The sequence below is a fragment of the Mrakia frigida genome (genome assembly GCF_051309035.1).
Source record: "Mrakia frigida strain ATCC 22029 unplaced genomic scaffold BDY24scaffold_17, whole genome shotgun sequence".
Classification (NCBI taxonomy): domain Eukaryota; kingdom Fungi; phylum Basidiomycota; class Tremellomycetes; order Cystofilobasidiales; family Mrakiaceae; genus Mrakia; species Mrakia frigida.
Window position 1 is genome coordinate 443,653 of NW_027481264.1, and position 20,881 is coordinate 464,533.

Consider the following 20,881-nt stretch of genomic DNA (forward strand, 5'->3'; position numbering starts at 1 on the left):
TACGCGTCTGGGGGTTCGTCGAGACTCAAGATCTTCAGCGAGAAGTGAAGCGAACGGACGGTTAGTGAGCTCACATCCAGACGACAAAATCAAGGGGGCCATCTCGTCTGCTCGTTTTTTTCTCTCTCGTCAGTATCTCGTCGAGCAACGGGGAAGAAAGATCGCATCAAACGTCTACTGATCAAGCTTCGCCCTCTTCGTTACCCTCTCGTCTATATCCTCTCCCAGCCCACCTCCCATACCACCATTCCCTCCGGCAGCACTCTTCCCACCCTCAAGCTCAAACTTCCAACCCCTCTCGTCTTCCGAATCGGAATCCAACCCTTCCTCGTCGTCCAAGTCCTCCTCCTTCACAGCAGCCGATCCCGATCCAGAAGCTCCTCCGTCCTCGCCTTCCCCACCCGACAGCTGAGCCTTGTCCTTCTTAGATGATTTGGAGGAGCGTTTGGGTTTGTTGACTTGGGACTGGAGGGAAGGAGGGAGGAAGGTCAGCGACGACGAAGGTGGGAGGGGAGAGGACGGTTCGAGTGAACGAACCATTCGGTATTTGGCGAGGTAGACTTTCAAGGCTTCCACGTAGTTGTCGAAACTGAGATGGCGAGAGAGGTGAAGATCAGGGAAAGGTCAGAGAGGATGAAGGAGGAAGGAGAAGGAGGGAGAGAGAGACGGACCCAAGAGCAGACATCGCTTCGAGGATATCCTCCCCGTTCATCGTCTTCCTCTTCTCAATCTTGCATCGTTCGGAAGCTTCCGAGGTCTGCATCGCCAAAGCATCGACAGAACAGAGAGAAGAAGGATCAGCGATGGTCTCGAGGTCGAAAGAGGCAAGCAAAGGGACGACATGTTCGACGTCGTCCCCTTCCTTCTTCACGACAAGAGGAAGGAAGGAGAGCGAGGAAAGAAGAGAGAGAAAAGCTCACGATGAAGGAGATGAACTCTGATACGCATTCCTGTAGACACTCCTTGCTCTCCTTTGCTATCTTGGCAGAAGCAGGGAGACAATCCTTCATGATTCGAGAAACGTTGGCTATCTAATCAGACCGGCGGGTCAGCTCTCTCTCTCTCTTGTTCTCTTCCTTCCCTCCCTCCCTCCGATCTCGTCCTCATTGTGATCCCATCCAGATCGGAGAGACTGTACTGACTGGTAGGAATCGATCCTGCTCTCTGTACTCGTCGACCTGTTCCTCTGTGAAGTCGTGGTTGTCGTCGACGTCGTCTTGAGAGATGGAAGCGAGAGGTTGAAGGGGAACTCGACCTGCAGGACCGGAGGCTTGAGAAGGAAGGGGTGGTGCTGGAAGGGAGGAAGAAGAAGCTTCTGCGTTTTGAGGAGACAGTTCGTAGGGTGCAGACATAGTAGAGACGAGAGAGAGAAGGGTGATGGGGAGAGGATGGAAGCGTCGATGGAGGTTTGAGGTGAAAAGAAGGGCGACGTTGAAATCGAGAGCATGCGTTCTTCGGTCGAGCTCAAGAGTCGGAGATCGCAGTCCGAAAAAATTGCTTCCGGGCAACGTTATCTACTTCAATAGTGCACGCTCCCATCGAGCAGGAGGGTGAAAGTAGCAGATCTTGGACTTACAGCTCGCTTGAGAAGAGGGAAGGAGGGGAAGCGGTGAGCTTGTCACCTTCGAACCTCCCTCCTCTCTTCTTTTCTCTCCTCAAACGGCCACCGTCTCCTTCCCGCCCCAGATTCGCCATGAACCACATTCACTCCTCCGAACTCCCTACACCTGACAAACCACCGGAATTCCGTCCTCCTCGCACCTTCATGGCAGTCGCACTGATTCCAACGGCTCTCTTTCACGTCGTGTGGATGAACGGACTCTCCCCTCCCTTCGACTTCCTCCTCTTCATCACCACCATCCTTCTCTGCTTCCCTCTCGACTACATCTCCATCAAGATCATATGGAAATCAACCAAAAGAGTCGAGGAGATTACGTTCTGGTGGTTCTGCTACTGCTTCCAGTTCGGATACGTCCTCGTCTCCGCCGACTTTCTCCTTTATCGCTGGATGGATCGTTCAGAGGTCCCTCGGAAGATCAAGATCCCCGTCATGGTTCTCCTCGTGGTACTCTCGTTCTTCCTCTTCGTCGCTGGGCTCGGTGGTGAGTTCAGCTCCAGGACGGCAGAGATCAGAAGCACACTTCCTCGTTTCGTTCAAGTTGATCTCGGTTTCCTTTCGCTTTCCAGGATTGTGCGAGCTGAATCTACGGGCTGGATTCCACGACCAACGGACAGCTGGGCTGGAGTGGCAGAGGGAAGGGCTCTTGCTTCGAGAGCAGGCGAAGGAGAGAAGGAAGGCGAGAAGGAAGGAGAACAGGGCAAGAGCGAAGGAGGCGAAAGTGAGGGAAGAGGAGGAGAGAGAGGAAGAGGAAGAAGACCTTCGAGTCTGTATGTGCGTACCCTTCTCACTTTTTTCTTCCTCTACCTACTCTCCATCTATGCTGACTTCCTTCCTTCTCCCTTTTCATCGTTCTTTTCAGCTCCTGAGCCTCGCAAGATCTATTCTCGTCCCGACCTGTCAAACGGACCTTAGACGCGTCTTCTCTTTCTTCTGTCTCTCGCTACGGTCCCGTTGAACACCTAGGAGTCTCGTACTCGTGAGCTCTGCACTCTCCTCTATCTTCTCGTTCTTCTCCTGCCCTCGAAGAGCTCAGAACGCTGATCTTCTCGCCTCTTGACTGCAAAACAGTGACGGACCTCGAAGTCGGACAACTCGCTGCCGGAAACCCTTTAAACCCTTTCCCTCCTTCTCCCTCCGCCCTTCGAGGTCTCCTCGAACCACCATCATCTCCCAAAATGATCGAATCCTACACCCCAATCCCTCCACGCACCACCACGAACTTCATCTTCCCTCCCAAGCTCTACGTCTGCTTCATCCTCCTCGCCTCGATCCCCCTCATCTCCATCATCCTCGTCAGCATCTGGTCGGAGGAGGCTCATCAGTCGCTCCGGATATACATCTACCTCTACCTCCTCGCTTTGATCGTCACCCCTCTCCTCGACTACCTCGCCATCGCTCACATCTGGAAGGCCGACTCGAAGGAGAAGGAGACGGGTCTTCTTCTCCTGGCTTGGTGCACTCATTCCGGCCTTGCTTATCAGGCGTTGATGAAGTTGGTGGGGTGGAAATTGAACGAGGAGGAGAGCTCGTTGGGTTTGGTGATTGGGGTCTTTGTGGGAGCGGGGTTGATCTGGATGGTGGTTGGATTTGGAGGGTTTTATGGTGAGTCGCGACAGCGGCGAGAGGAGCGAGACGACGGTCGAGCTGACGCCCTGCCGTTCTTGACGTTCCAGTGCTTCTTCGCCGAGATCAGCTTAGGGCGAGGTTCATACAACGGAGGGTAATAATTGGGATTTGAATGACCTGCTGCTTGAGCTCGACTTGAAAGCGGGAGGAAGCGAAAGCAACGTCGAAGACGCGTCTGGCTCGACCCCTCTCTGCTTCCCTCTCTTTCTCTCGACCCCAACGAAAGATTCCAAAACAGAACGACTGCATTCCATTCCGAATTCCAAGAAAGAAGAAGAGAGGAAACCCTAGGTATCAAACGAGAGGGGTGCAAGAGACGAAAACCAGGACCATCGAGGTCGAACAAAGAGAATGAGGAGAAAGGCAAAAGCAAAGAAAGCAGAGGGTAAGAGCAAAAAGCGAACCATCAAAAAAGAAGAGGTAGATCAAGGAAAGAGCGAGAGTACGAGGGAGAGGGCGAGGGGAAGGGAAGAAGAGCGACGTTCCATCGAGGAAGAGAAGCTCAAACCGCCCGACCGAACCGACGCGCTCGACCCTGCCTGACCAAGAAGCCCCGAAGAAAGAGAAGAGAGAGAGAGAGCGAATAAGGTAGGAGCGAGAGAGAGAGCGACAAGCAACCAAAGCAAACGAGCTGAGACGAAACGAAACGTGAGAAACGAAGACCGCGAGACGAGACCTCTCCTCCAACCAAGTCTCGATCCCAGGCCTGGCGTGACTCCTTCCATCTAGAGCATCACCACCAATCCACCGACGAGGGAGACCACCACTCCAGTGAGAGCTCCTCCAACGAGTCGAGGCGAAGCGGACGAGGTCCCCTCGCCAGCAGCTCCAACTCCCGACGAGGTCAAACCGTCGCCGGAGAGGTTGGTCTGAGCGGTAGAGGTCTCAGCCCAGGGAGTGAAGTCGGCGAGAGGGATGATGGTGGTGTTGGGAGTGGCTGTAAGGGAAGCGTTTTTGCAGAGAGATTCGGTGGCTGGGAGGGAGGGAAGAAGGAGGGAGGAGAGTAGGTCAGTCAGAGTGTTGTTTTTCGGGTGAGCTCGGCAGGTCCTCGAAGGAAGACGTCGAGGAAAGCGATTCGATGAGGAGGCGTAGGTAGAGAGAGGAGTAAAGGCTGATGGCGAGGTGGATAGATGGGTTGGAGAGGAGAGGAGAGGAGAGGAGCAAGGAAAGGAGGAACGAACAGGTGAGGATGGTGGTGACATTCGCGTAGAGCGACGACGAGACACCGGTGGTTCGGTTGGCGAGCTATAGATCATCGAAGACCCAAGAGATGGAAAAGAATCAGCTTTTGGATCGACAACTCGTATCTTTGTCGCGTTCGGCATGCTCATTTAGGACGGGAAAGAGGAGGGAAGGAGGAGGGAGCGTGCGTACCTGAAGGACACAGTTGTTGCACTGGACGAGAGAGTTCAACCCTGTCGTCGAGCAGAGAAGCTGGCCGGTACAGGTAGTACTGAGATGGGAGAGGGAAGGAATGAACGAAAGTCAGCAACGATCGTCGAGGGAAGGAGGATGGACGATTCTTCGAGGGGAACCGAAGGAAGGGGAAGGAAGGAGGGTGGTTGCTCACTCTGCCGAACAAGTCTGAAAGAGAAAGGAAAAAGGGAGAGCGAGAATCAGTTTCTGGTAGAAGAGAGAGAGGTGTATACGAAGCGACTAACCTTGTCCATAGAAAGGAGATCCCTGCAAGGGTACTTGCAGTCGGAAGGGACGGTCGAGCTGAAGTCCAAGCTCGAGACGGGGTTCACGAACGGCGTCTCTCGCTTCATCACAGCGTTGAGAGAAGGGTTCAGGGATCCTTCTGTATACGTTCATCGTGAAGTCAAGAGGGAGAAGAAGAAGAAGGTCAGCGAAAAAATCCCGAGGAAAAAGGAAGCAGAATTGAGGAGGAGGGATGAAAGGGAGGGAAGGAGAAAAGGAACGGACGAGCAGCGACTGTTGACAGAAGGCCGAGAGAGAGAACAAAGAAGGACTGAGGGGAAGAGAACATCATGGCTGGGGAAAAATGAAGGTGGGTGGGTTGAAAAGAGAGTGGGGTGCTGGGTGTTGGCTGGAGAAGAGGGAAGGGGAAACAAAGGAGAGGGAAAGAGAGGAGTGTTGGCGGTTGAAGGGGAAGAGGATTAGGGAGCAAGAGTCGAACAACAGCCAAGGATGCAAGGATCGCGCAGTTTTCATCAATGAAAACAAGGGGACAGAAGAAGAACAAAGAAGACAAGGAGAGGAGAAGGTTTTCGGAGCTTTGGGAGGGTGAGAAGTTTTTCGGCGGGGAGATGAGATCGTTCGAGCGTCGGACGGGACGACCTTAATCTTCGAGATCTTTGTTCTCTTCTCCTGGTTGCAACGAAGGTAGAGCCACTCCTTTAAAAGAACAGGATACAGAAAAAACAGGATCGCGTCAAAGGAGCGTCAAGAGATCGTAGACAAGGGAAATCGAGCAGGTCTGGAGCACAAGAAAGTCGGAGAACCGACGAAACGCGACGCCGGAGAAAGAGCGGAAAGCACGAAAAGCAAGGCTGGGAAGAGCCTAGACGCAAGACGAGGGCCTTTCTGGACGTGAAATGAAAGAAGAGTCCAACGAAAGCCTCGCGATGGCAAGAATCGAGGCAAAAAGAGGAAGCAGGGACGTTGACGACGCGACGAGAATCGAACCGTTCCCTCTTCCGTTCTTCGGTCAAGGTTCGGAGAACGCTCTTCGCCCATAGAAACCTTGTGTTTAACGTTCAAAGAGAAACTTTATTAAATAATCTACAGACTTCTATATAACCTACGTTTGTTGCTGCGTCGTTCTTCGTTCACTCCTCCTCCTCTTCCTCCTGCTTCACCTTCCCAAACTTCACCGCCTGCCAAACCAGCACTCCCCTCATCACCACCTCAATCAAATTCGTAACCTTCCAAGGATCCATCAACTCCCATCTTCCCCATCTCGACGAAAGAACGATCGGGAGCGACGAGAGAACCTCCGATCCGAACTCGAGGAACGCGACGACCTTGTAGCTTCCTCCGAACGTCTTGGAGCGATGGTTGAGGAGGGATTGGGCGAGGAAGACGACGAATCGAGAGGTGTGGTAGGTGGGTTTGATGAAGCGGGTGAGGGAGGTGGAGGCGAGGTCGTGGACGTAGGAGAGGGAGGCGGGAGTGAGGGAAGGGTGAGCGGGAGGAGACGCTGAGATGAGGTCGGGGAGGAAGGGAAGGTAGAGGAAGATGAGGTAGGCGAGAATGGTGGCCTACGCAAAGAAGAACGTGAGAACGTCAGGGCTGTTTCGAGAAAGAAAGACGCGTCGAGGCAAAAAAAGAGACGACTCACCAAAGCTCGTTGACCCCATCCGAACTTGAAATCCAACCTCGAGCTCGTCCTCTCCGCATGCGTCGACTTCCTCCTCGTTACTCCCATAGGGAACCAAGTCCCCCAGTTCCACTCCAACTTCCCAGCCAGAGTCCAAACGAGCGAAGCCGCAAAGAGGACGAGAGGGGAGAGGACGAAGTCGATTCGTTGTCCTTTCCTGAACGCTGCCGAGATGAAGAAGAGGACGACTCGAACGAGGGTGTCGATGGCGTAGGCGGAGATGGAGATTCCAGTTGAGTAGGAGCGGGTGAACCAGTAGTGGCCGGAGAGGAGGATGGACGTGTAGAAGAAGAGGTTGGAGAGTTGACGAAGGAGGAATCGGACGATGGGTCGAGATTTGGGATCGTACCTGTGTCCGAGGACGGCGTCTGTGGTAAGGAAAGGAAGAGAACGAGTCGACTCGGGTCGTTTTGAAAGCGAGGAAGATGAAGAACGCACTGAGAACCTCGAACTTGTCTGCGCTTGAAGCGGTAGAATGAGCGTCGTCGTCCGACGCGTACAACCCAAGGACGTGTGGCATCCTTCCATCTTGAAGGAACTCGGAGGACTGCAAGAAAGGAAGGTGTGTCAGATTTTGCTCGAGATCTACAAGCAAGATGAGAAACGAGAGAACATACGACGGAGAGTCGGAGAGGAGACAACGCGGCGAAGCTGATCGTCCAGTTGAACGGGAAATCGGGCAGCTCCAGAGCTAAACGAGCGAAGGGATAGAAGAGGTTCGATTTATCAGTACGTGCCTCTTCGCAAGGAAGGAATGGCAGAGAGAGGAACTCGAAGCCAACTCACGTTTCGTCTCTTCTTCGTCGTCCTCCGTCTCCCTCGTTGTGTTCGCCTTCCTCGGGAGTTCGACGACATCGTTGTCTCCAGCGTTCCCGTAGTTCGACACCACGAAAGGAGCGTATCTCCATCCCTTCACCTCCCTCTGTGAGACCTCCTCGACCTCCTCCTCGTCCGGAACGGTCTCCTCCTCGCTCGACTGCTCCTTCGTTCTCAACTCCTTCGCCAACTTCCTTGCCGCCTTCGCGTCCAATTCAGCAAGATCCTCCGGCGATCCCATCTCTATGAGGTTCTCGAAGTGTCCGTTACGGTTGAAGGACCTCCGACACGCTCCCCATTCGCTCATTCGTCTCATGCACCTCGACTGAGAAAGGAAGGAAAGAAGAACCGTCAGCTCGAAGCGAAGCAAAGTCGAAACAGAAACTTGCTGCTCACCTCTCTGTTCTTGAGGGCGTTCATCTTCTTCTTGAAGGCAGCAAGCTCGTAGGTCGGGAAATCCGAGACGAGGGTGACGGACGAACGCGTGACGATCAAGTTCTTCCTTTCCGAGTCGAAGCCGTAGTGGTTGGGTTCGTTCACGGTGGATCCATCGTCTTCCTCGACGTCGTCGTCGTTCTCTGGTTCGGGTTCGGAGGGTCTCGAGCGATGATAGGAGCCGAAGGATCTTTGAATGAGGGTGATCCGAGGAGATCCGTCGAGGCGAGACGTCCAGGGTGTTGTTTCGTTCTTCTGATCCTCGAGGGTTCTGCGAGGATGGAAGTAGTAGAGAGTCAGCGACGACAGATTGAGAGAAGCGACGACAGGGAGCGCAAAATAGCTAACCTTCCAACTGCTGGGAAGGGAAGAGGAAACTTCTCTTCTCGAGAGTACCAAACGCCATCGCCCATCGTCTTGTTGAGCGTCGACAGATAATGAGTGGAGTTGAGACCGACGAGGTCGAAGGAGGAGATGGAGGAGGAAGGTTGGAGGTGGAAGCTAGCTTGGACATCGACTCCGTACGATTCTTTTTGGATGGCGGAACTGTAGACGAAGGGAGAGCGAACGTGAGTGGTGGAGGAAGGGAAGTCACCTTCGAATTGAAAGAGAAAGGACTCACATCACTCGACCAGGCAAAACTGCCTCCACCACCACCTGCCTAGACGCGGTCCCAACCTCCAAGTCCTTTATCACTACCTCACTCCAAACTCTCTCCCACTGAGGCTGCTTGGGACGAGGACGACCTCCAGCCTTGCCGCCGCTCGAGCTCGACGAGGTGACCATGCTGGAGACAGAGACGCTGTTCCTCCTCGCGCTGAGAGTCGGGGTGACAACTCCAGCGTCCAGAGTAAGGTTCCCAGCCTTGCTAGGACGACGGTGTTTTCTTGAGCGGTTCCTGTCGATAACGAAGATGCTGGCGACGAGATCAAAGCGTTCGATTCCTCCTTCCTTCCTCGATCCGAACAGCGAGTGGACGACCTCGTTCTCTCCCAAGGCTCCTCCGTGCGAAGCGTGCAGAGCTGAATGCGGATTGTAGGACTTGGAGAGCTTCTTCAAGATGAGGAAACCTTGAGTCCAGGTGTAGAAGGAGGCGAAACCCAAAGCGGCGAGGAGGAGGAGGACGAGGAGGAAGCGAAGGGGAGCGGTTGAGCTTGAGGTTTTGGACCTCCTGCGTTTCGGGAGAGGATCCATCGTTGATGAGTCCATATCGACTAGAGGGATGGGACTGTACGACATGGTGAGGGAGGTGGCGAACTGCTGAATGCGGTTGGGGACGAAGAGAGCAAGTCTGAGAGGGAGTCGAGCTTTGAACAGGTCGGGGAGAAGGAGCCTCCCAAAGGGGAAGCCGAACTCTCAGAGAGCCGAAAACTGCTTGTAAAGGAAGGGTTTGGTATCCGGTTCGTTTGGGTGGCGAGTGGAGCAAGGTTCAGGTGAAGGATAAGCTGAAGATTGGACGAGGAAACGAAGAGAAGGGAGGGAGAGAGGAGGTCGACCGAAGAACGCCTCCCTCTTCGCTTCTCAGCTTCCGGTACTTAAAATCTAGGCGAGAGGTCGGCGAGGTTGGCTTCGAAGGAGAAGCGTGGGGATGAGGGAGGTAGAAAGGTCTCCTCGATGCTGGTCGTTGGAGGAGAAGAGAGCGTTCGAGCGAGCTCGCCCCATCGTTTGGAGCCAAGCTTTCGATCGCGTCGCATCTCAGGCGTCGTCGAGCTGTGTGTATACTAGGGTCCTCTAGAGTCTCAAGCATGAAGAGGTCTACTAATATTCAAGCTGCTCGAGTTCGCTCCTGAGAAGTTAAGAGCGAAGTTCCGACGCTGAATCGACAAAAAAGGGGACGTGCTCGACGCGTCTGCTCCTCGGTCTCGTTCTCTCTTCCTTCGTTGATCCGAGCATCTACATATGGCGCAACCTGTCTTCCTTCTCTATTCAGGCGTAATATCGTGGACCTACTTTCCTTCTTCGCCCTTTCTCTTGTCCTCGCCTTCGTCTTTCTCTCGACGCGTCTCTCCTCCTACTCCTCTCTCGCAATTCGAAACGAAAACGAAGCCATGCAAGAAAACAACGACAACCCAGCACACCGGTAAATTAAGCAGCACTCTACCGATCTCAATCGAAAAACCCCAGGCAACCCAGCCCAATCCCCAAAAGCAAGAACCGAAATCAAAAGCAGCCGTGCAAGAACTCCCCTCGCCTCCTCCCTCTCCTCTTCCTCGCTAAGCACACCAACCCTTCTCCCTCCCCCACCTCACCAACCCACCCACTCCTTCTCCACCCGTTTTGTTTTTCAAAACCCTCTCCACCTCCTTCTTCGTCCCGTCCAAACACTTCCACGCTTCGGTCTCCCTCGCGGACGGCGAGGGTTTGGTGTTGCTTCGGCGGGAGGAGGGTTTGGAGGGCAAGGAGTTGGATTTGGAAGAGAGGAGGGAGGTGAGGATGTAGGAGAGCCACTGCGAAATGAAGGTTGGAGGGGTTAGTTGGGGGTTGAGGGAGAGAGCCAGGGTTGAAACGAAGAACGAACCATGAGATTCGTTTCGGGATGGTACCCCGTCCAATCGTCTCCGATGTGTTCTCGCATGAGTCGGTAGACGTCCCATTGACGACCTGATTTTCGAGCCCAGAGAGGGAGAGAGAGAGTCAGCGACGAACGAAACGACGAACGCGTCGAGATTGAGAAAATGGACGAACCTTTGCCCTCGAAGATCTCTTCGTCCAGAGGAGTCCACCAAGTCTCATCGGAGGAAGCTGATGAAGCAGAAGCATCGACTCGAGAGAGACCGAAATCGATGATGGTTGTTTCCAGACCCGAGGAGGTATCGAATGGACCAGAGGAGGTTGAAGAGTTGGAGGAGGGTTGGATGAGGATCTGACCTAGATGGAGGTCTCGATGCTGTGTGAGCCGACGAAAAGCAAGCGAGAAGTCAGCTCGAAGTTTCAGAAAGTCGAGCTCGAAAGAGCGAAGGAAAGGCAGATACACGAAACGACGCGTCCAAACTCACCTCGAACCTGACCTCCTCCTCCGCGAGCGCCATCGCCTGACACACCGACCAGAACACCCCAGCCGCTTCACTCCATCCATGAGCTTTCGAGAACGAGTAGGATTCAAGGTCGACTCCTCCGTAGGGGAGGAGGAGAACGGCGTAGAGTTGGGAGGAGGGGAAGACGGCTGGGAACGCGTCAAGTCGGGTCAGTTTCTCATTCCTCGTACTGAAAGGTATGTTTTAGGTGAAATGGGTCGACGGATACTCACAAGGTCTAGCATTTTCCGTCCTCTCGGGGTTCTCCGTCGCAAACTTGTCCCACTGCTCGAGGAGTTGATCCGGGTAGGCTCCTTCGACGACGAAGGCTCTGAGCAACACAAGGACGAACGCCAAACCGAAAACCAAACGTCAGCAACACATCACCCTCCTCCCGATTCCAAAACTTCGTTCGTCGACTCACCCAATCAAATCACAGAACCCTTCCAGCTCACCCACCAACCTCCCCAGCTTGACCTCCTTCGCAACATCCTTCGGATCACTCCATGTCGGCTCAGCTTCCTCGTCCAGCTCGTCGATTTCCTCCTCGTTCACCACCACCTCCTTCACATCCTTCAACCCCAACCCTTCCATTGCGACCTCCAACTCCTCTTCGTCGCCTCGCATCATCAACGGAACTACCTTCATCACCAAATCCCTCTGTCCCTCTCCGGACGAAAGAGAGAACACCTCCGAGTAGGTCGCTTCCCCTACTTTGGTGATGATCCTGTTGGCCGAAGAAGAGGAGGGGAAGAAGAGCGGGTTGGAGAGGAAGGAGGTGAAGGAGGACGGAGTGGTTTGGTTGCAGGCGAGGAGGAGGGAGGAGAGTGAGCTCGATGTTGAAGGAGGCAGGGGTTTGAGGGTCGTTTCATTGTCTTCTTCGTCGTCGTCGTCGTCGGAGTGGAGCTGTTGAGTGGGTGCAGGAGAAGGGAGAGGCGAAGCATGAGAGGAAGGAGGGGTATCCGGAACGACTCGAGCAGCTCGTTTGGATCGTGTTGACGTCGTTGTTCGTCGAGGAGGAGGAGAGTCCGATACGGCTCGAGCGCTGGCCGATCTTGAACTCCTGGTCGTCGTGGATGCTGAGGAAGGTGCTGGGGAAGCTGAGGATCGAGTCGTTCGACTCTTGATGATCGGGGAGGGAGCGTTGGAGGAGGAGGAGGGAGGAGAGGAAGGGATGGTTTGGTGGTTCCTCCCCTTGGGCTTCCGTACGACGAGCTCTACCTCAGCGGAGGAGGACGATCCAAGCGAGGATACGGATGATTTGGAAGCTCTGCTAGAGATCCTGCTGGTGGTGATTCCGATGTTCTCCTGGTCCTCGTCGAGCTCATCAACCTCGTCGTCTCCAACCGTAAACACCTCCTTCCCCTTCTTCCCTCCCTCCTTCTTCCCTCCTTTGCATCCATCCACCCCCTTAATCTTTAATCCCAAGCCATTCTTCTTCCCTTCACCCTCCCCTCTTCCATTCTTGTCCTGCAACACATCCTTCCTCGCTCCTCCTAAGCTCCCCATCGAGCTCGAAGCTCGCACGAACTGAAGCTTCTTCGCAGGACTCGAATGCTGGTACACAGGCGAGAGCGTTGAAGATCGGTCCTTGACGGGCGTGTCGGAAAGGTCTACGAGGACTTTGACGACTCTCTAATGGAACGAAACGGGTTAGAACAAGAGGTAAGCGAGAGAGAGAAGGAGAAGGAGGACAAGGAGGAGGGAGGAGAAGGACGAACGGTGCGGTTCTTCCCGTAGGATTTCACGGATTTGGTCTGGATCGGAACGGATACAAGATGGTTAGGAAAGGGAAAGGGGTGGGTAAGGGTAGGAGGGACGAACGTTTGCGTGCCAGCCTGACATATCTTGAACAGGGAAGGAGGAGGGAGGTCGACGTTGGCGCCTGCTTTGTTTTGAGCTCGAAGCGAGACGAAAGAGGGAAGCGTCCTCCTTGACGACCGTTCGTGTCCAGTTTTGAGTCGAAAGTTTGCTCAGAGATAGAAGCGTGAGAGAAAGCCATCTTGCGATAAAATTAATGATTGCTACGCGAAAAGCCAAAACAGACGAGGGATCATCGATCCTCCTCACTCCCGCTCCCGTCCTCCTCGTCGTCGTACGTCTGTTGGCCAGGGAACCCTCCCGGAATCCCTCTTCCCTGACCACCTGCTCCATTTTGAGGGACACCAGCCATCGCCATGATCTAGGCACACACGCGATAACGAAAGAAAACAAAGGTCAGCCGTCGTCGTCGTCGAACGAAAAGAAGAGCGGAAAGACGCGACAAGCTCACCTGAATCAACGTCTCATTCCTCTCCTCCTCCGTCTGTTCCGAATCACAACCCAAGGTTCACTTCGTCAGCTCCAAAATCTTCGGACGGGAAGTACGAATCGTTCGTCCTCGGCGAGACTCACCCCTTCACCTCCAAAAACCTCCCTCACCCTCCCCGCCAACGCTCTCAGAACACCCTCGTCCTCGCCTCCGGGCCCTCCTTCGGCGCCAGGTCGAGTCCATTCCATGAGCGAGTTGATGAATCCTTGAAGGAAGCCTGCTTGTTCTTGGGCGGCTTCGTCGTCGTCGTTGGATCGGTTGCGTCCGGCGGCGGAACGACGAGTTGTGAGTCCCATGAAGTAGTTGTTCTGTTGAGAGAGGGACGGGGAAAAAACGAAGGGAGGGAGAGGGAGAGGGAGTTAGTTGAGGAAAGGGAGGTAGGATGGAAGGGAAAGGAGGAGAAAGAGACGCGTCGAGCAACCGATCCCTCGTCTCGTCTCGTCTCGTCTCGTCTCCTCCAGCCCCTCGACCTTCAAACACACTTCTAGAAAAGAAAAGGATTCCTCCCACTCACATCATAACTACTAACACTCCTCCTAGGCGGCAGCGGATCGAACGCCATCCCCATCCCCTCCCTCACCCTCGGTTCCAAGAATCCCAGCAGCGTCGAATTATCCTCCGCCACCATCACATGCCTCACGATTCCTTCCGGCGTCCCGTTCTTGAAATGGTCCAAGACGGCCTGGCGGGGTGGGTAGGAAGCGTTGGACGGGGAGAGGAGGAGAGGGAGGATGTGAGGGAGACGGGATTGGAGCCAGTGGAGGGTTGGGAGTTCTTTCCACAGGGCCGAGGAACGAAGGACGTAGATGTGGGAGAGGAGATGGAGGGGTGTGAGAGGACCGGGTCTGGGTGGGATGGGTTGGTGGGGAGGGAGGGAAGGGAAAAGGTCAGGACGTGAAGCGAGGGAGCGAGCGAAGGAAAGAGCGGAGATGTACTCGTATCCAAGTCGAAGCTCAAGGAGAGGATGATTCCTCGCTTCGGGAGGTATGCTGAATCCGACTGCGGAACCCGAACAAAAACGAGAACAAAGAAGATCGAAACGAGACGCGTCAGTCCCTCGTCTCCCTCCTCTCCCTTGCCCTCCTTCCTCCAAACCATGCGAAACCCCAAAGCACTCACCCTTGTCAGCCAACAGCGGCAGCACCCAAGGGAACGTCATCATCGCCTCCCTCAGCGCCTCGTCACTCTTCTTCTCCGTTCCCTCCCCACTCTCCTCCTTCTCGCCCTTCTTCTCCTTGCTCTTCTCCTCCGCCCTCAAAGCCAAAGCTTTCGCCCACCCCATCCCCGGTAGTGCACTCAGCACGATCCTTTCTTTCTCGTTCTCTTTGGAAGCGGACTTCCAGCCCAAATCGGAGAGGGAAGCGTCCCAGGTGGAGAGGAGGGAGAGGAGCCAGGTGTGGGAGTTGGATTTGATGGCGAGGAAGTCGAGCCAGAGGAGGGAGGCTTGGGGCTGTGAATCGAACGAAGAGCGAAAAGGGTGGGTTGTGAGTTTAGGAGGGCGATGGGACTGAGGGAAAGAGCGAGACGAACATCGGTGTGAGGATCCATAGCGAGGAGGAGTTTGGCGAACGTGAAGGACGTGACCCAGCAGCCTCGTCGACCGAGGAACCTAGCAACAATCGAGCAAACATGAACTTCAGTGGTATGTCTCAAAGAAGAATAGATAGTCGAAAAACCGAGGACTGACTGCAGGTTCCGAATCAACGCAAGGTAGAACCCTCTGTTCTCGACGCGGTCGAAATCGAGTCGAACGTTTCCCTGAGCGATGTTGAACCCTGGAGCGAAGGCTCGTTCAAAAGCGAAGAGGGCTCGGTCGATGTATTCCGAGGCTTGGGAGAGGTCTGATCGGAACGAAGCAGAGGAAGGGAGGAAAAGATTAGATGGCGAGACGCGTCGAACGAAGGAAGGAAGAAGGGAGAGAAACGAACCAGCTTGTTGTCGATAAACTTCTCCCATCTGCAAGATCGTATCGGTGTGGTAAGGGAAGACCTGAAGAAGAGCGAAAAGTTGATTTGGGTCTGTTTCGAAATGGACGCGCAAAGGAACGAAACGAAGCGAATCAGCAAACGGCGTCTCTCTCTCTCCTCAACCTTAATCCACCCAATCCCCAAACCCAACTAACCATGACTCCCTACAGCACCCAAAAACTGCCTTTCCGCCTCCCTCCACCCTCCACCATGCTCGAACGTCCACCACCTCTCCGCACTCCCGCTCCCGTCCTCCTTGTCCTTCAACCCCTTCGACCCCATCCCTCTTCTCTTCTCCTTCACCTCCCCTTCCGTCAGCTCCCTCATTCCCAGACCCAAGAACGTATTCGGAGGAGGCCAGTTTCCTCGAGGTTTGGCGAGGTGGGTCTTGAGGAGGGTGCCTCGTTTGCCTGAGGAGGAGGAGGAAGAGGAAGCGGCGTTTCCAACGACTTTGGAACCGAAGAATTTACGGAGTTCGGCGTCGGCGTCGAGGTTTTTGAGGTCTACAGAGAGGAGGGTTCTGTGGGATTGAGGGAGAGATGGAGGGAGGGAAGGAAGAAGGGGAAAGGTGAGGTGAGCTCGAAGGAAAAGAAGCTGAGCTACGTAACAGAGGTAGGACTGACCTGAGAGCGTAAGATGACGAGGAAGTAGACTCGGCGGGTTGAGAAGAAGTACTGGTGGATGTAGCAGGTTGGTCGAGGTCTCCGAACCTAGTGAAAATAACGAACGAAGAAGGAGGGAAGGAAGGAGAAGGTGAGCTCGAGCTCAACCGGATCCGACTCGCTGAGAAAAGAAATGACTCACTTCGCCTTGATCTCTAACAAAGCCCTATCGAGCTCGTCCATTCCCATAGCATCCTTCGAAGGAGTGGATTTGGCTCCCTTCGACCCAGGAGTTTGACGAGATGGGGTCGAGATGGAAGCAGGGGAGGAAGGGGCTGAAGAGTCGAGGAGATCGGAAGGGAGACCGGTCTTGGTCTTCTTCTTTTTCTTCTTCTTGTTGGATTTCTGATAGTAAACGAAGAAGAAGAAGGTGAGCTTGACGTGCCTGTATATATATCGAGGGTTGGGAGAGAGAGCTGACCTTCTTTGGCGTGTCGACCTCCACCTCGTCCTCCTCTTCTTCTTCTTCCTCAGCGTCGTCCAGACCATCGTTGAGCTGGATTCGAACGAAAACAGCATGATCAGCTTCAGCAACATCTATATAATTCAACCTCTGATCTGGACTTACAGCAGCGAACGCTCCTCCGCCCCCAGTAGTCGATCGAGTCGAGATCAACTCCTGCTCCTCCTCCTCCTCCTCTTGAACCTCAGGCTTCTTGATCGCTGCTGCCGCTGCCTGCTCCTCAGCGTGCTTGAACTCGTCCTCCAGTCTTTGCTGTCTCTTGTTGAGTCGTTTGCTCATCTCTAAATCGGGCTCGTCGTGGTTTGAGAGAGAAGTACAAAAACGACTCCCCGTCATCCCTACTTTCCTTTGAAGCGGAGTTCGAAACTCCAAAATCGGGAAAGCTTTCGAGCTCGCCTCTCTCCTTCCCTCCCTCCCTTCCAACTCTCTCTCTCTCTCTCTCTTCTCCCTTCTTTTTTTCCTTTCCTCTTCTCGGTCCCACGGAACGGACCTCGACGATGGCCAAATCCTCGCAATTGAACCAGCTCAAGTCCAAGCTCTCGACGGCTGGACTGAACCGCCAATCCCAACCTGGTGGCTCTCGAGCAAAGGATCCTTCCTCCGCTACCAATAACAAGAGGAAGAGAGGTCCGGACGATGAAAAGAAACTGGCAAAGATCAGGAAGGAGATGAACCCTTTTGAGGAGTCGGTGATGAGGGTGAGTGGGTCTAGGGAACAAGGAGCGAGGGAAGAGGGAGGAGGGAGGAAGGGAGCGAGCTCGCGAAATTGTTGAAGCTGACAGTTTCCTCCTTGTTTTGGTTTCGTTTCGCTTCGCTAGCTCAAGCACGATGTAGGCGGACGAAAGCTCAAAGGATCCACCGGTCGACCAGGTCAGGCTAAACAGGCCGGTCTCGAAGAGGTTCGTCTTCTTTCTGTCCCTCTCTCCTCCTTCCCTCCTGCCCTCGCTCACCCTCCTCTCCCTCGTTGCCCTCTCTAGCGTAAACGAACCCTCCTCCCAGCGCTCTCCAACCGACACCGAACCGGAACCTTTGTCGATCGTCGTTTCGGAGAATCCAACCCTACGCTCACGCCCGAGGAAAAGATGCTCGAACGATTCACGAAGGAGAAGCAACGAGCTTCCGTTCGAGGAGGAAGGCAGGAGATCTTCAATTTGGGAGACGACGAGGACGAGGAAGGAGGAGGGTTGACCCATTACGGGAAGAGTCTTGGGTTCGACGATTTCGAAGGGGAGGGCATGGGAGGCGGGCTTGGGTTCGAGGATGAGGAGGAGGGAGGTGAGTTCGATGAGCTTTCGTTTTGGTTCGAGATAGAGGGAGAAGTTGGAACGCTGACTTTTTGTACGGTTAATTTGTAGGCCAAATCGATAGGGATACTGTGAAGCACGATCACTTCGGTGGGTTTGATGATGAGGGAGACGCGGAGGACAAGGTCAGTCGCGTTCGGTCTCTCGACTTCCAACTCCTTTCTTCCCTCGAACTGACTCCTGTTGTTTTAATTTTGTTCAGCCCGAGAGGAAGAAGTCCAAGTCGGAAGTCATGGCTGAGGTTATGGCCAAGTCGAAGGATCACAAGGTTCGTTTCTCGTTCCCTCGCCTCGCTCTCGTTTCGTTCAACGATCCTCTCCTTTCTCTCGCTCTCCCTCGTCTCGCCTAAAACTGACTCGACTCTTCCTTTCTGAATTATCTTCTCTCAGTACGCCCGTCAACTCGAACGAGAAAAGGACGACGAAGCCCGACTCGCCATCGACGCCGACTTCTCTTCCCTCCGAGACATCCTCATGGGAGTCCCATTCGAAGGCGAGGAAACCGCCGACGGAGACGAAGACCCCGCTCTTACCGCCTCAGCAACCAACCGAATCCCTCTCGGTCCCCGAGCCATCCCTCTCCCTACCGCCAACCCCGTCGCGTCCGAATCCATCACCACCGCCGACGCCGCCGCCATCGAAGACCCGAACGCTCCCGTCGACTACGACACCTTCGTCCGCTCGCTCGCTTTCGATCGACGTGCGAAACCTACGGATCGAACCAAGACGGAGGAGGAGGTCGCTCTCGAGGAGAGGGAGAAGCTCGAGGAGGAGGAGAAGAAGAGGCTGAGGAGGATGAGAGGGGAGGTGAACGAGGAGGACGAGGAAGAGGATGGGAAGAAAGGGAAGAAGGGAGGCAAGAAGGAGAAGGAGAAGAGGAAGAGAGGAGCGGATGATTTGGAGGATGATTACGAGGGGATGGGAGAGGAACTCCAAGGGGAGGGAGAAGGGTTTGGGCTTGGGGAAGGGTTGGGAGCTGCTGGACAGCAAGGGGTGGAGATGGTTACGTTCATGGATCCTGGATCTGGGAGTGAGGAGGAGGAGGGATCTGAGGAGGGTAGTGATGAGGACGACGATGAGGAGGAGTCTGGAGAGGAAGACGACGAGGAGGAGGAGGAGGACGATTTCGACGATCTCGACGGATCCGAAGGAGAAGCTGCCGCTGCTTCCTCCGACGAGGACGCTCAACCCACCACTTCCACCAAAACTATCGGCTCCCTTCCCTCCTCCACCGAACTCCTCATCCCAGCCGCTTCCAAATCCCTTGCTTCCGCCTCGGCTCGAGCCTCCAAGCTCGACGCGTCCAAGTCGGCCGCGAAGCGAGAGCTTCCTTTCACGTTCCCTTGCCCTGCTTCGCACGAGGAGTTCTTGGATCTGCTCGAGGAACATCAGGTCGAGAGGGAGGAAGATGTGGAGCTGGTGGTGAAGAGGATTAGAGCTGTTTGGCATCCGAAGTTGGGAGAGGGGAACAGGGAGAGGATGCAGGTGAGCGGTCTTCGTTTCGTTTCTTTTCGTTGGTCTTTTCGAAGACGCTGACCAGTCCCTCTTCGTCGTCCGTTCTTCTCCGCGCTAGATCTTCCTCACCATCCTCATCGACCACATCTTCTCCATCCTCTCCCCTCCCAACCCATCCTTCTCCCTCCTCTCCCTCCTTCTCCCTCACATCACCTCCCTCACCACCTCCTACCCCCTCCTCTCCGCCCAGCACTCCATCTCTAAACTCGTCCTCATGCAGAAGAACCTCTCCCGAGGTCTCTCTCGCGGAGCTGCTCTCCCCGATAGCAAGACCTGGCCTGGAGCTCCTGAGCTGGGTTTGCTGAGAGTCGTCGGAGTCGTTTGGTCCACGAGCGACTACAGTCATCCGGTGGCGGCTCCGGCGATGTTGTTGATGGGTCAGTATCTGAGTCAGGCGAGGATCAGGGGGACGAGGGACGTGGCGAGTGGGTTGTTCTTGAGCAGTTTGGTGCTGCAGGTGAGTTTTCGACGCGTCGCTCTCTCTCTCTCTCGTCTCGAGCTGACCCTCCTTCTTCCTCCCTTCCTTCCCTTTCTTCGTCACCAGTACGAATCCCTCTCCAAACGCTTCATGCCCGAAATCACCAACTTCCTCTCCCTCGCCATCCTCCTCCTCTCCCCCAACTCCTTCACCACGCCCACCTCTCTCCCTGGATCCACCCCCTTCACCGACTTCGACGCCGAGCGATGCGCCTCCCTCAAGATCAAGACCTCCAAGGCTTCGTCTTCCAAGACGCTCAACCCTCGAACACCGGATCTGCCATCCCTGCTCGAGGAGGAGGAGGAGGAGGAGCAGAGCAAGGTCGACTTGCTGGCGACGGCTTGGAAGTTGGTGGTCAAGTTTGCGGAGCTTTGGAATGGACTGGAGGGGTTCGCTGAGGTGTTTGGGCCGATTAAGGAGTTGATGGAGGGGTTGAAGGTTGGGAAGTTGTCGAGTGAGATGCAGGTTAGTTTCCGTTTTTGCTCGACGCGTCGTCGCCGTCTTCGTCGCCGCCTCTCCTCTCTCCGCCCTCCTCTCCAAAGCTCACACACTCCTCCTCCCTTTTTTCACTTTCAGAAACTCCACACCTCTACCCTCCTCTACCTCACCAACACCCTCCGATTCTCCCTCCTCGCCCGCAAACCGCTCCACCTGCAAGCCCACAAACCCATCCCCATTCCTTCCTACGTCCCCAAGTTCGAAGGTTCTTCCTACTCGCACACGAAGCGGTACGATCCCGACGCGGAGAGGAACGCGGCGAGCAAGCTCAAGAGCCAGTACAAGCAGGAGAGGAAGGGAGCGATCCGGGAGCTCAGGAAGGACGCGAGGTTCTTGGCTGGGGAGAGGAATAGGGTTAGGGATGAGAAGGATGTGGCTTGTGAGTGCTGTTCTCCTTCTTTTCGTTCGTTGTGGGTGGGGGTTTGGGGTGGGAGGGAGGGAGAGAGGGAAGGAAGGGAAGAAAGGGAGACGAGAGAAAAGACACTGACCTTGTTTGGTTCGACTTTTTTCTTCCCTTTTTTCAGACGAGACCAAGATGCGACACGTCAAGGGAGCGATCACGGTTGAGCGAGCGGAGGAGAAGCAGATGGAGAGGGAGAAGGCGAGGGATAAGAAGAGGGCTGGGAAGTAGTAGAGAGAACGACGTGAGGTCGGGTCGGGTTTGGTTTGGTCGTCGATTTGGGGCTATCGGATCTTCTTTTCTTTTCACGAAGACTAGGACGCTTTCTGCGAGTCTTTAGAAACTTGGGGCGAGTTTGAGCCTTCGTGAGTTCAAATCTGCTCAAAAGATCTTCAGGAACTACAGTCGCGTGAGGGGAGAGTCGACTCA

General features: G+C 54.8%; 7 protein-coding genes across 7 annotated transcripts; 2 read left to right on the plus strand and 5 right to left on the minus strand.

Moving 5' to 3' along the window:
* Positions 1-145: 145 nt before the first annotated feature.
* HAP3 (Hap3p) lies at positions 146-1,412 on the minus strand. Its single transcript, XM_076640697.1, has 5 exons — positions 1,143-1,412; positions 921-1,031; positions 672-757; positions 538-589; positions 146-465 (listed from the first exon to the last, which is right to left on the minus strand). Exons 1-5 carry the CDS (start codon positions 1,350-1,352, stop codon positions 175-177), a joined length of 750 nt encoding a protein of 249 aa, XP_076496286.1. The 5' UTR covers positions 1,353-1,412; the 3' UTR covers positions 146-174.
* A 175-nt stretch (positions 1,413-1,587) lies between these two features.
* On the plus strand, positions 1,588-2,712 carry BDY24DRAFT_390659 (uncharacterized protein). Its single transcript, XM_076640698.1, has 3 exons — positions 1,588-2,102; positions 2,188-2,392; positions 2,481-2,712. The coding sequence occupies exons 1-3, from the start codon at positions 1,694-1,696 to the stop codon at positions 2,485-2,487; spliced, it is 621 nt and encodes a 206-aa protein (XP_076496287.1). The 5' UTR covers positions 1,588-1,693; the 3' UTR covers positions 2,488-2,712.
* Positions 2,713-3,474: 762 nt separating this feature from the next.
* BDY24DRAFT_390663 (uncharacterized protein) lies at positions 3,475-5,352 on the minus strand. The gene is made up of 5 exons (XM_076640699.1): positions 4,909-5,352; positions 4,818-4,831; positions 4,622-4,700; positions 4,429-4,492; positions 3,475-4,220 (listed from the first exon to the last, which is right to left on the minus strand). Exons 1-5 carry the CDS (start codon positions 5,014-5,016, stop codon positions 3,973-3,975), a joined length of 513 nt encoding a protein of 170 aa, XP_076496288.1. The 5' UTR covers positions 5,017-5,352; the 3' UTR covers positions 3,475-3,972.
* Positions 5,353-6,032: 680 nt separating this feature from the next.
* On the minus strand, positions 6,033-9,499 carry BDY24DRAFT_390665 (uncharacterized protein). The gene is made up of 8 exons (XM_076640700.1): positions 8,464-9,499; positions 8,190-8,387; positions 7,803-8,112; positions 7,377-7,731; positions 7,208-7,281; positions 7,029-7,137; positions 6,552-6,958; positions 6,033-6,471 (listed from the first exon to the last, which is right to left on the minus strand). Exons 1-8 carry the CDS (start codon positions 9,078-9,080, stop codon positions 6,040-6,042), a joined length of 2,502 nt encoding a protein of 833 aa, XP_076496289.1. The 5' UTR covers positions 9,081-9,499; the 3' UTR covers positions 6,033-6,039.
* Positions 9,500-9,869: 370 nt separating this feature from the next.
* BDY24DRAFT_73757 (uncharacterized protein) lies at positions 9,870-13,237 on the minus strand. Its single transcript, XM_076645094.1, has 9 exons — positions 13,128-13,237; positions 12,680-13,037; positions 12,577-12,612; positions 11,280-12,490; positions 11,089-11,186; positions 10,838-11,004; positions 10,527-10,728; positions 10,360-10,442; positions 9,870-10,288 (listed from the first exon to the last, which is right to left on the minus strand). The coding sequence occupies exons 2-9, from the start codon at positions 13,007-13,009 to the stop codon at positions 10,055-10,057; spliced, it is 2,361 nt and encodes a 786-aa protein (XP_076496290.1). The 5' UTR covers positions 13,010-13,037; positions 13,128-13,237; the 3' UTR covers positions 9,870-10,054.
* RQC1 (Rqc1p) lies at positions 12,842-16,636 on the minus strand. Its single transcript, XM_076640701.1, has 13 exons — positions 16,364-16,636; positions 16,217-16,291; positions 15,938-16,140; positions 15,757-15,843; positions 15,289-15,653; positions 15,095-15,184; positions 14,854-15,007; positions 14,697-14,775; positions 14,286-14,616; positions 14,102-14,165; positions 13,681-14,011; positions 13,128-13,474; positions 12,842-13,037 (listed from the first exon to the last, which is right to left on the minus strand). The coding sequence occupies exons 1-12, from the start codon at positions 16,592-16,594 to the stop codon at positions 13,193-13,195; spliced, it is 2,292 nt and encodes a 763-aa protein (XP_076496291.1). The 5' UTR covers positions 16,595-16,636; the 3' UTR covers positions 12,842-13,037; positions 13,128-13,192.
* Positions 16,637-16,673: 37 nt separating this feature from the next.
* NOP14 (snoRNA-binding rRNA-processing protein NOP14) lies at positions 16,674-20,683 on the plus strand (the record flags this gene model as incomplete). Its single annotated transcript, XM_076642833.1, has 10 exons — positions 16,674-16,956; positions 17,077-17,157; positions 17,236-17,533; positions 17,614-17,687; positions 17,765-17,830; positions 17,952-19,046; positions 19,135-19,533; positions 19,621-20,019; positions 20,131-20,431; positions 20,577-20,683. Exons 1-10 carry the CDS (start codon positions 16,756-16,758, stop codon positions 20,681-20,683), a joined length of 3,021 nt encoding a protein of 1,006 aa, XP_076496292.1. The 5' UTR covers positions 16,674-16,755.
* Positions 20,684-20,881: the final 198 nt, after the last annotated feature.